Raw genomic sequence first — 13,725 nt, 5'->3', positions numbered from 1 at the left:
GGACACCGCGGCGGTTGTAATTTTTTGTTTCTTCCCACTCGTCGCAATAAAGACTGTATGGGGTTTTATAAAAAGTATTTTTGACAATCAATTTTTGATTTCCCCCCCGGGGTACTTAATAGCTGACCCCGCTTCGCCGTACGTGCCGCACGGGTCCATCCCACCCACGCGCAATAAAGGCGTGCATGGGGGCGGTTCTCCGGTTTGCCACGAACATTGAGTAGGGTTTTGATTTAGAAAGATCTACCTCGCAGTGTTGTCGTGGTTGTACACGTGGATCGAGGGTCACTCGCTTACCTTGCGTAGGTGTCGCACCAGGTTCCCTCCTATCACGGCCATAAAGGCCAGTTGCTTAGGTGAGTTTGCCAGGTCCACATGTACATCGAGGAAAGAGAGTGGGGGAATTTCTTTAATTTATTTATATTTATTTTTTTTGAAAAATTAATTTATTATTCTAATTAATTAGAATTTAATTATAATTACTTAATATTTAAATATATAATTAAGTCTACTAACTAATTAATAATAATTATAACTAAAGACCAAATTAATCATAATTAAAAAAGTAAATTAATTATGATTTAGATATTATCATTTAAATAATAATTCATAATTTAGAAATAATTATTAATCTCAATTAAATTATAAATTAATTAAAATTAATAAAGTTATTAATTAAAATATCATATAACTAATACTGATTGGAATATGATTTTCATCAGAAATAATATAATTAAACTAATAATATATTAATTAGCTTATATAATTAATTTATCCTTAATTTATAAATTAAAAAGCTAAAATTAATTAATAATAATTAATTATATTAAATAAATATAATAATAATAATAATAATATAATAATTAATAATAATTAAGTAATTTAGTTATAAGCAAATGAAAACCACCTACCCTTCTTCCTCTATGGACCGGCCGAGCCAACCGTTTTAGGTGGTCCTGATATTAATGAAATCCCTTCTCTATGAATACCACTTGAAAGAGAAATCGACTTAGAGGGCATGTTAGGGCCCTATTAAACTGTGGCCCAAGTTTAAATAAGAGAGAGAGGTGAATTAGTAAAAGAGGCAAGTGTGTTCATCAAAAACATAATATCAAGTTTAAACCAATATTTCACCATCAAGAGTTAAAATAGAGAGAATAGCGCGAATGAATCACATGCAGAAGTAATTAGAATGATAGACAAACACCCATATTTGTAGTGGCTAACCGTGACTTCAAAAACTCTCCTCCGCCTGATCAAATAAACGTGCACGTCCGACTCCTTCCATAGACTGGGACAACCTGATCGCAAGTGTCAATGCACTCGCAGTAATAGTAAAGGAGTAATCTCTCCCTTTAAATAGACAAGCCCGTCACTACGCTCTAGGCGGGAGATACGCCGCCAGCGTATACACAGAATTCACGGTATCCACAGTTTTTCCCCCGCAAGATTCCAGGGCAGAGGAGTCGTGTGGAATCGGCGGAGGGAGGAGGAGGATCGATGGGCGCGTGCGTCGCCCATTATAAGGACAAACCAAAGGAGAGCAGAATCTATAACTCATCGTGGTAATGGCAATGTCATGAGGAACTAAAGTCCTCGGTCTCGATGACTTAGCCTCTCTCTGTAATCCGTATCTTCCTCTATTCAGGATTTGAGCTTTCGCTCTGGCGCAACCCTGTGTAGGGACACCATCACTCCCACTCACCTTCCCTTCTGTGAGTCCTCGCGCCTCACACAAGGATCTTTTCCCTTCTTCAAAGCTCCACCTATATATCCTCACATCCTTCAAGCTCTCTCTTCAGTTCCCAATAAGTAATGATAGCCTGTATAGATGCGGGGCTGCCAAAGAACACTTTACAAGGTGACTTGCTAAAGTTAAATAGAAAGGACCAAAACGTTAGCTCATTAACTGCAAGTAGTGACCGACGTTACATCGAGCAAAGGAACTATGATGGAGAATATACTTTAATGATATATAAATTCTAGACTGATCTAGTACAAATTAAGCTCATCAGCCCATGGGAACGATTTGGGGCGGATTCGTTAGAGTTGTTAAAGACCGCAAGAAAAAAGGGGAAAACGAAACTCAATAACGAAAGATCAAGGATTTATAAAGAAGAAATTGATCATTTACATCGTCCTGTGATGATATCTGACGATCGTCCGTGAGAGTTATGGTGGACTATGCAGGCGTATGTCCATAACTGACTATTAGAAAGGCGTCAAAGGGAAGTGATTATTGTTATTTATCGTTTAAAACTGATTTCAATCATGCCTGATCATCCTCAAGCAATTAGGCAATTGCTGAAATTCCCCGAATATAAATTCATCGCCAGGGACATCATCCCGGTTGATCTTAAATGATCATTACCGGGACGGATGTGATCGTATCAGATCCCAAGTCCAAAATCCAATTAAATACTTTCTAATAGTATAAGATACAATATATAGGCATAATTGTGTCCAATTAGGTCATCGGGACAATCATGTGTATATTCTGTCCTGGCACCACCTCTGCATTGCCTTAAATAAAGCCCCAAAAACACTAAAATCTTAGAATTCATGGGCGGACTCTGATTCTTTCTAAATTGACCCGACCTATGGGAGTCCCTGCGAAATCTGATACAGGAAGTATCGTACTACCAGAACCTTGATCGAGCTGTATGTTACAGATAGTTGCTTGTAATGATGGCAATGCTCCGGCTAATATGAGAGAGTTTCTGCTCCCTTTTTGGACAGCCCATCGATCCATGCCAGGCCTTAATTAAAATAATCGTACCGGTACAATGGATTGTTACCACAAAACAGAAAATCTAAGGTGCAATAAATAGAAAATCTTCGAAAGTTACAAAAACATCATGAGCCACACCAAATTATAAAGACTCACAGAAAGGAAGGAAACGAATATAGTACAAACGTGACTGTAGACCCTAGTTACCAACAATCTTACACCGCTTGGTTTCAAATTGCAGTGCCCTTGATCGGTGAATGGGTTATCAACAGTGCGTGGACCGAATGCCAGTAGATGAAGCATAGTGCTAGAGAAGAATACGAGTTTTAGCTATCAAATCTAAAATCATAAATCCCATGAAAATAGATCCGCAACAGACAAGGTAGCCTAGAAATTCGATCCAAGAATCAATAAGTCGTTATTGCCCTCCATCCACAGCCAGAGGCTCCTAAACCTACTAGTATGACCCAGGGTCATAGTAGGTTAGGTATGGGATAAGCATGAAAGAGGTAAAGCTTCACCCTAATCTATGGAAGAATATAGTATCATTTGTACAAGCAGCCGGACACTGTTGACATGAGGGGTTGCTCCTTTAGAGATAGAGCCAAGTACGTTCCTCAAAGTGGATTTGTTGATACCAAGTAGTGGCAGATAATGATAATATTATCCTCTCTTAATGCCTCGCTTACACGGCAATCCAAGACAATAGGATGCCAGTCTGCAATATCTTCCTAGTTCCTCATAGAGATTCTAAAATCTCGCTTAATCCGCAGCCAACGTAATATAGAAGGATTATTAATCGAAATTATTATTGATAAGGCAGGATGTTACTCATTAAGCGCCAGGGTTAGATTAGGACGATGTAACACCTGAATTGTGCCACTAGGTGTGGAGGTGTGATTCACTATATGCAGCCTTTTTAGATGTGGTCATAGGAGACAAGTGAATATGATATTATGAAGCATTAGGGAGAGCTGCTTAGTAAGTGGATTCTGCTCCCAAAAATCCATTGAGAATAACGGACCATTGTTATGTTCTTATTAGTTAAAAAACTCAGATGATAGAGACTGATCTAGCCAGTGGGATTATGAGTACACGATGTAGCCTACTCTTAGTTGATTAGCCTTAGGAGGCCATGCACCCAAGGCATAATGGCATAGGTACTCTTAATATGTCCTATGGATTAGCAAGTAGACTCAACTATGTGTTAGACAACAGCTGCATAACCATGTAGGAGTATGGACATTGGTAAATCAAAAGCCAGTCAGTTCTAGTTATGGCACCTCCACATATCAGTACGCACTTAAGTACCCAATAACTCAGATAGAATCAGTTTAGTACAAATTATTGGCACAGAGGTCGCAATAGCAGTTGTTTGGAAAATTCAATACTGATTAGCGATAAAGATTGAAAGTCAAGTCATTTCCTCCAGAAGTCTAGAGAGATAGTCGCAAGGGGCATCACTTACTCAGAAGATTTGGGCAGTAGCCATTACCCACCTAGTTTTTGTCTCCATCTACTGTAGGTTTACGATTAGGTTTGCAAAATGGGATCTTGGGAAACCTCAAGCGGGCAACATGGTGGCTCAATACTTGGCGCATATAAGATAATGTAAATAATAATGATGGGAAAAACTTATATAATGTTAAGAGATCTGTTCGAGTCAGCAGCTCTTAAGTTCGGGAAGATAAATTTGAGGCTGCTTAAAAATGGTATCATGTAACCTGCCTAAAATTAGTATTACTTCATAGAGCTCAAAGCGTTATTTTTCAGAAAGATTTACCAATTGTGTGGAACCAAATAGTACAGTCACTAAATGGAGTGAGAAGTAGTATGTTATGACAAGGAGAGGCCATCCCCACGCAAGACCTCTCACCTCAGATACTCATAGTTCAATAGAAGATAACCTACAGTTAATTAGTATGATCAACTGACAATTGTAGGAGTAGTATGCGGTTGATGATTTGCCTAAAAATATAGATTGTTCCGTATAGCTCGCTTACTTGAAGGATCTCTAGTATACTACGTATCTGATCGATGACTAGCCTTAATCGAAAGTTCTCTCTTGTGATCGAGAGGGGTAATTAATTATAGGGGCTTGCGCCTATAGGAAACCAGAACTCAGATCATAAAGTCCTCACAAAATGAGGGCGAAATCTCTGGGTAGTGTCTTATCTACAAACCCATCTGCCTTCCAAAATTTACCTCGGAACTTAATTCGTTAAAACTCCCTCGCCGAATAAGAAAAGCGAGCGGAGGCCGGGGCCGAATTTTCGGAGCCCACAGTAATTGAGTTGACATACAAAATAAAAGCATGAGTATTATCATATTTGTTCATCGTGGTGCTTGAGCTTGCAATCAAGAATATTACATCTTTGTATATATTTAACTCGCACATTTTTTGCACGCCACTTGATATTAACTTCTAGGGTCTATTCCTTATTATAATATTAGAATGTTGGGACCTCATACCATTGTTTAAAATTGCTCAATATGAGGCTCGCCTTGAGGCCCGCATTAGTGCAATTCTAGTGAAAATGCATCAAGGCTTACACCTCAAACTTTTTTTATGAGACTTGCGGCACAGCTTGGCTGAGGCGCACCTTGAGGCACGCCATGACTCACTGGCATAAGGCTTACGCCTCACCCAATTTATATATATATTTATTAAAACTTATTTAAATCCTAAACTAAAGCCCCGAACAAAACACGTTTTAATGCACCCCCAAGATGCAATAAGTTCCTTTCGATTGCCTTGATCTCCAATCCTCCATTTTATCTATAGTTACCACCGTCATAGCCGCCATCAGGGATCACTTGAAACTCACACACCACTGCCACCTCAAATTTTTTTTTAGTATTTATATTATGTTTATGTTAATGAAAAACATTTATGAAAGAAGAGTTTAATTGAAATAAATAAATAAAAACAAATTGGGATGCGTTGGACTCCATAGGATGAGACAGGGGAGAGACCAATTTGTTATGATGACGATTCAAATAAAAACCTTCTCAGTGATGATAGTATAGATGATTTCTAAGTTTTTGTCAACTATTTTAGTTTTCTTTAGGAATTAAATATGGATGGGTAGAAAACTGAGAAAGAAGGAATTTGGAGTTAAACTCATATTATATGATAATTTTATGTCATTCCTATATTTAATATTATTTTGCTCTTATAATATTTGTATTTTAATTCTATTTCATGTAATTTATCACTTGTCACTTTATGTCTTGTGCAATTTTTTATATTATATGTATGCAGAGATGAGGATGTTTAGGTGGATGAGTGGCTTGACCCTTAGAGATAAGATACGAAATGAGCATATACGTGAAAAGGTTGGAGTAGCTCCAGTGGAAGATAAGATTAGAGAGAGTCGCCTTAGATGGTTTGGCCGCATTAAACGGAGGCCTTCCGATGACCCTTTTAGAAAAGTTGAGGTATTAGATTTGACTTATGTTAAGAAAGGTAGAGGTAGACCTAAAAAGACTTGGTTAGAAAATATTAGAAATGATCTTTCTTTATTAGATTTAAATGAGAATTTGACTTTTAACTGGGCACAATGGCGAAAAATGATTCATGTAGCTGACCGCACGTAGTGGGACAACGGCTTGATGTTGTTGTTGTTGTTGTTGCATGTATGCCAATTTATTACTTCATGATTCTATAGAAAGTTAACATGTCATCCTTTGATATATTGTTTGAGTATTATATAAAAAATCACTTTTAACATTTATTTTGACTTAACGCATTTTTCTGATTTTGAGGCTTACGTCTCAAAACATCTTGAGGCTTACGTCTCAAAACGTCTTGAGGTTTACACCTCGCCTTATGAAAAAAAACGTCTCAATATCCAATTGCGTAATGTTAAATCTTTCCTCGTACATATATACTTGTTTTGCCTATTAGCATAATTATTATTCACACTTTAGTTTTTCCGGATTTGTTACTTAATTGTGACCTTTTGAAATTGTAAATAATTTTGTTTTATTATTTTGTATTGGGATTCTTATTTCCGAACGGTGGTGTAAATGTTGATTCCTACATCAACTGCTTCCAGATAAGCTCACAACTATTTTTTCAATATTACATCATCTTCTACTTCGCCATAACTATTATCCACTATTAGATTATCCATAATTGATGGAAGGTGAAGATTGTTTCGGGTGTATTATTATTACTACCGCTCTATGGGGTATAGTATTTGGTGGCCAAGTGAATTGATGCGCACTTGAGTTTTGAATTTTTATTTTGTTTTGGACATCTGAGTGTTTTGTCTTTTGTATTTTTATGATTTTATTAGGGCTATTCAAATTATTGTCATTAAGTTATTTTGAAATATGTTAGCAATTTATTTACAGTTTGTTAGAGTTGTTGCTTCTACCCTCTTGTAGTATGAGAACTCTAACTAATATAGTTGATGATCTGAACTTAATTTTTATTGTCCTCGTGTCTCTTCATTTTTGTTTATTTTGAGATTTAATCTTTGATTAAATGCTAGACTTGAAACCCTTCTGATATTTCATTTTTCTTATTTACGCGCAGTTTTTTTCTTATTTTGTTACTATTTTAATCTTTTTTATCTTTTCCATCTTCTCTATTATCTTATATTTTTTTTTTTGGTCAATGCCATTTTGTTTCACGCATAGTTCTAATTAGAGCCAAATTACATATTTCATGCATTTTTCTTGTTAATTACATTATCTTTCTAAGTTTATTGCGATTCTCAGTGTGATACGGCAATGCAACTTACCTGATGTGTTTTACAATTTTCTTAGATTCTTTTGGTTCATATTCCATCTCGTCATCCATCAACTTTTCCTGAGCTGGAATTGCCAACAGTTTTACAGGTAGCTGTATTTGATTTTTGAAACTAACGAACGGTAGTTATTGCCATAAAATGTGTAATTTTTATGTTACCATCGTCACATTTGCATATTGACTTGCGGCTTCCCTTTCTATTATAAATTACATGTTTTGATTGTATGTCAAAATTTTCCTTAATATTAAGTTGAGCCGTTCGTGGCAGAATCCTAGTAGCTTTAATAGATGCAAACGGCTCCTTGTTGGAATGCTTTTTTACTTCTTGGAAATTACGGACAAAGTTGCTGTGAACTTTGAAACTTACCATGCCGCCACAACTTGAGTTTGTTTACACTGCCACAAGCCACCATTGCTCAAGGACTATGTTGCACCAATACGGATATGACGACACGGATACGGATATGGATACGGGACACATCATTCTTAAAAATACAGGATATGGGTACGGCGCCGACACATCATTATAATTTATAAATCATACATAAAAATTAAAAAAACAATCAAAGCATAATATTTGAAATTACCAAAAAAATGAAAGCAACATCATTTGTAGCCTTGTAGCTTATAATATCAAAATAAAAGTAAGTATTAAATGTCTAGTACAACCACAAAAGCATAAACATAAATTTTCTAGCACATGAAGTTTCAACTATTCAATAGAAGGAATGATATGATTAGCTTCTTCAGTGGTTTGTCTTTGAACTTCTATATCATCTTCAATAAATATCATAGCTTCTAATTCAGGCTCATCAAGTGAAAGATTAGCAATTTCTAATTTTTCCCATATCATCAAGAGACTCAGATCCATCTCGAAAATGAGAGAACCTCGCTCACAACTGTGGAAGTAAATACGACGCGTCTTTTTTTTCAAATTTTTTTTTTTGTTTTTTAAAGGACACGCGTATCCAATATGCGTGCCCTTTTGAAATTAAATAGTATTTTAATTGGATACTGCTTTGCCGTATTCGACATGTATCGGTGTCATATTGGAAGTGTATCAGTGTATCAGTGCATCGAATACAACATGCCTTCATAAATAGGTGTATCGGTGCAACATAGCTCAAGGACAACGACCTGGAAGATGAGTACTCATGAAGGGTATTATGGTTGAATAAACTATGAGTTTCTTTTTCTTCAAACAATGTTGTTACAGCATAGGATATGAGTAGTCATCAAGGGTATTATGGGTGAAAAAACTATGAGTGTCTTGTCCTTTAAACAAAGTTTGTTACGGTATTATGATTGTCTTCTTTTTGTTTGCTAAGGGGTTAAGGTTGTTTTGCCAGCACAATTGTCAGCTAGTGGTAATATTAGGAAGTTACTGAAATCGTTATGGTGAATGGATGATATTGCTGTAATCATTATAGTGAATAAAGATATTGATGTAAGGAAAACAGTAAACAGTAATGAAAATCCTCAAGATGCTTCTTCTTCCTCTAAAAACACAGTTTGTTGTCTCTATTCATATTGTATCACAGTACCCATACAAGATTCAAGCCATTTTGCTATGGTCAGTGCCAACTACGTTCAAAGCTCACCATTGATATCTTGCCCTTGCTGACTTTTACTGCCATTTTGTTAGGAACTTATCAACAATCGCTGGACCCTTCCCTGATTTGCATCAAGGAGATTCATTTAATTCGAATTTTATAACTCAGAGAGCCTCTAAACATTTACAGCAACAGCTAGCTAATCCTACTCAATTGCTCCTTTTGAAGTTCATAATATCATTTGTAATAGTCGGCTGGCTAGACCGATTCAATCGAATCGGTCCATAGAAGGAAGCGGCTGAGCGCGATCGTGAGCGTGGCTATGGGTGGGTAGATGCGAGTCATGCAACTCATAAAATAAAATGGAATTCGCTCAGTTGGGAAGAATTGAAAGCAAAGGAGAGGAAGTTTCAAGTAGGGGTGTTAAAAAATCACCTGACCTACCAGCAAGTTGGGGTGTCAAGAAATGACTGACTTGCCAACCCGACATGAAAATCCAGGTTCGGGTTGACTTATTTAATAAACTGTTCGTGTTCGGGTTTGAAATTCTGACCTATTTATTAAATTGGTCTGGTTTAGTTTGACACATTCGATTTTGACCCAAAATGACCCGTTTAATTTATTTTTTCATAAATTTTTTTATTTGTTTGTATGATTGTCTTATTTTTTATTAATTAATCTAATATCTATTATTAAAAATATATAAAAAGATTTTTTTTAAATGAAAACGGGTTATCAAGTCGAGTTCGGTTCTGTATTTTTTGACCCGTTTATTAAACGGGTCAAGTCAATTTCAGGTTAGGCCTAAACCCTGCCCATTGAACTGTTTTGCATCCCTAGTTTCAAGGTAGTAGTGTGGCTTTCCATTCGCAGGGAGAAAAAGAGGATTTCTTGGGGTTCATATTTGACGAATGATTCATGCTCAACTGAGAGGAAGATGAAGATAAATAGAAGAGGCTGTAAGATTTTGTTTTTGACGGAGGAGAAAGAGAAGTGTGTACTTGACAAAGATAAAGGAGAAAGAGTAGTGAAATTTTTTGCTCAATTTAGAAAGAAAAAATTGATGATTTGCAACTATACTGAGTGAATTAGTGCGAAATTTGTTCAGCAAGAGAAGTGCAATTGGTGAAATGCTTGACTCGACAAGAAGGAAGATAAATTGAGGTAATTAAGACAATTTAAACTATACCTAATTTTAACTATTTTATGTATATGATAGGCAATGCAATTGTAAAGTGTGCTTTAATAATTTTGAGATGTTCGATGTATCTGATATTGTTTTTCAGGTTGTTCGATGCATTTTGCGTTATCTTGGACAGCATTGAGGCATTCAATTTTTCCTTGACAATGTTTGACTTTTCCAATATAAAATTTTTATGTTAATTAGTATTGTTGATGTTGTTTTGAATAGTGGAAGAGTTGAATAGTATAATTGAGTTAAAAGTATTACAAATGTTCTTGGGCAAGATTAGATAAGGGTTAAATTGTTAATGAAAATTTAATTTGAATTTAATGTTAATATACTTTTAAACAACCTACAAGACGAAATTACATCCTTGATGGTAAGATTGTGCACTAATGAAAGCTAACTAAAAATTTAAAGAACTCTGAAGAGGGATTTTGATATTCACGAGAAAAGGATGGGTGATTGCACTTATTTTATAGTATGTATATTTTTTTACTAATTCAATGCAATTGACTAACATTGTAGTTTGTATGTATATAGCAACAACAACAATATCAGGCCTTTATCCCACATTTTAGTCTGCATGTATACTTGTTGAATTTTTAGAAGAACTATTTTACATTAAATTAAAGAAAACTAATAAACTAGAGCTATAATTTAGTATGCATACATGTGAAAACTGCTCATAAAGGAGTAAAATGAATTACAACATAGCAATGGAAATTATTGACGTGGAAAACTATATGCATACAAATATTGAATGTGGATGCAATGTACCTGGTACAATAAATAAAAATGAAAATGATTATACTTCAATTGGTGCAAAATGTAAAAGGTGCTACTTGAATAAATGGATTGTTAAAATAGTAAAATAAATAAATAAAAAATATGAAAGAAGGTTTTATCAATCAAAGATTTATAGTACTCAGATGTATATTAAATCCTTATATGTATATTAAATGAAAACTTTAATAATTTAGTATATAAGTTGTATAACTATGGGATGAGTATTGGTATAACACATCTTTTTATTCTGCTTCTCAGATGACTCCATTCAAGGTGTTGTACGGAAGGGATCCTCCCCATTTGGTGCACTTTGGGAGTAGCAGTACTCCAGTTTCCTTAGTCGAGGAGTACTTGGAGGAGAGGGATAGAGTGCTAGAAAAATTGATGATACATCTGCTGAGGGCTCAACAGATTATGAAGAATCAAGCTGATGGACATAGGAAAGACATCCATTTTGAAGTAGGGGAAATGGTGCTCTTAAAGCTCCGACCATATAGACAGAAGACAGTCGCCAACAGGAGGAAAGAGAAGTTGGCTCCAAGGTATTTTGGGCCTTATGAAGTGATGGAGAAGATCGGAGCAGTAGCATATCGGCTGAATAATACCACCAACAGCGACTATACATCGGGTTTTTCATGTATCACAGTTGAGAAAGGTCATTGTGACTATGCAGCCAACCACGAGTTACTGACGATACTTACTGAGGATTTAGAGGTCGTTCTGGAACCCTTAGAGCTGATTGGGGTTTGCCAGAAAGAAGATGGAACTAAGGAAGTATTGATCAAGTGGAAGAACCTTCTTGACTATGAGGCCATGTGGGAGCCATACGATTGAGTGAAACATCAGTTTCTTGATTTCATCTTGATGACAAGGTGATTCTTTAGGAGGGCGATATTGATATGCTGATTCACATTGAACCAGCCCAGTCGGCTCAAGGGGGGCTGGCTCAGCTCGTGTACAGGAGGTGCAAGCAGTTCGCCTCTAGTTCATTCCGCCCAAAGGGGTGGGCACCACTTGTCCAAGCGATTTAAAATTGAAAAGGAGTGGGCGGCTGGGGCATGGGAGGGAAATTAAATTAGGAAAACTTTTGTATTAAAGAGGATGAGAGGATTAGGGAAGATTATTTTTTGATTGATTTGAATTAGGGTTTCTTGGCGGCTTGGGCTCTAGACTCTCTTGTCTAGAGATTTGGGAGAGACGGTCCTCCTCTCGAATTGATGATCTCTTGTATCTTTGCTTTATTCTTGTTTTTCTTTGATTTCTATAAGATTTGCTATCGTTTGATTGTTCTTCCACCACGATTTCTTTGTTTTCTCGCCCATTTTTATCGATTAATATTAGGTTTGCTTTCGAACTCAAGTATTTCCTATCAAAATACACTAATAATTTGCAAAAAATTTTGAAAACTATAAATCAATGACTGATTCACATAGAAGATTTGTTGATTTTATTCAGGGATGTATGATTTTAGATAAAGTTCATCTTTAGTGATTTCCATCCTGACCTTTTAAGAAGCTAACTACAACATATTCAGAAACTTATAGGATTAAATGGAAAATAGATGATAATGCATATGAATTTGATTTCACCATGGATTTTGGGATTTTCCAATATTCATTGTTATTGATTTAACACTACAAAGAGTCAAGCTTTGACACTTTGCCTCCCCTAATGTTATTTGCGTCCATCTCTCTCACCACTTAAGCATTCGATGGCCACCAAAATTTGTATTTCTACACCAACGTAGTTAATGACTAATCTCTTACAATCACATTTACTAGATCATATCTTGGTTAAGTAGGTCAAACCCATTACTAATTGGAGTATCTAACGATGCTTGATCATTTTCCATGTAATGGTACTCGTTTTTTGAATGACAAAATTCCTTTGCTTGTACTCTCTGTGTGTTTCTTAATTCAAAGAGAACTTCTTTTGAGTGCATATCAACCCTTGAAAGAAGTCGATGTAGAAGACTGTTGTTACAAAGAACTATTCATAAGAAGGATCTATAAGTTACTGATATTCTCGGTACGCTTAGTTTTTATTTTCTCTTCTCCTTTTTAGATTAGTGTTAGGATGTCTTGTGCATTGTAGTTTTGTGCTAAAGTTGGTTTCTGTCAATCTCTCTATATATTAATATTTAAAGCAACTACTACCCTCAGGGGTAAAATGGGAAACTACGAAAATAAAAGCATAATAATAAAACTGATGGTACAAGTATATGAGAGCTTCCGTAGTACGCACTCGACGGGGTCGAGTTCTCTCCCACCCGGGGAGAATGATGAGGTCATCGATAGGAGATTTCGGCGCGTCTATCAGAGACGACCACAGAGATCGACGGCCATGATTGCAAGTCTTTATTATTTATTTTACTTGTACCATCAGTTTTATTATTATGCTTTTATTTTTGTAGTTTCTCATTTTACCCCTGAGGGTAGTAGTTGCTTTTGTAGCCCCAAGGGGCATTTTAGACTTTTGCACTTTCTTTTCTTTGGAGCCTATTTATATGGCCATTGTATCTTGTATGAGAATTAATGAATTGTTGAATAAAATTTTCTACTTTTGATCTCTTTGTGAGGTCTCCGTTCCCCCAAGTTCTCTTTGTGAGTTCTTGAGGGAAATTCCGTGGATCTCTGTGTGAGTTCCGGCTTCAGCTTGCTTCCAGGCCCTGAAATCCTCTCCCATTTCCCTCCTTCTGCCGGCTCTG

General features: G+C 36.1%; 1 protein-coding gene across 2 annotated transcripts in view; it reads left to right on the top strand.

The window, feature by feature from the left end:
- Nucleotides 1–13,725, top strand: part of LOC110111639 (anaphase-promoting complex subunit 1) — a 177,681-nt gene that overhangs the window by 113,014 nt on the left and 50,942 nt on the right. For both annotated transcript variants that reach the window (XM_020843595.2, XM_028693179.1), the window contains one exon: nt 7,511–7,582. In XM_020843595.2, the coding sequence (XP_020699254.1) occupies nt 7,511–7,582 (72 nt within the window). The remainder of the gene's footprint in view (nt 1–7,510; nt 7,583–13,725) is intronic.

This window comes from Dendrobium catenatum, unplaced genomic scaffold, assembly GCF_001605985.2.
Source record: "Dendrobium catenatum unplaced genomic scaffold, ASM160598v2 fragScaff_scaffold_231, whole genome shotgun sequence".
NCBI classification, from domain to species: domain Eukaryota; kingdom Viridiplantae; phylum Streptophyta; class Magnoliopsida; order Asparagales; family Orchidaceae; genus Dendrobium; species Dendrobium catenatum.
The sequence above is the reverse complement of the archived record's forward strand: the minus strand, read 5'-3'. Positions and strand labels throughout refer to the sequence as shown.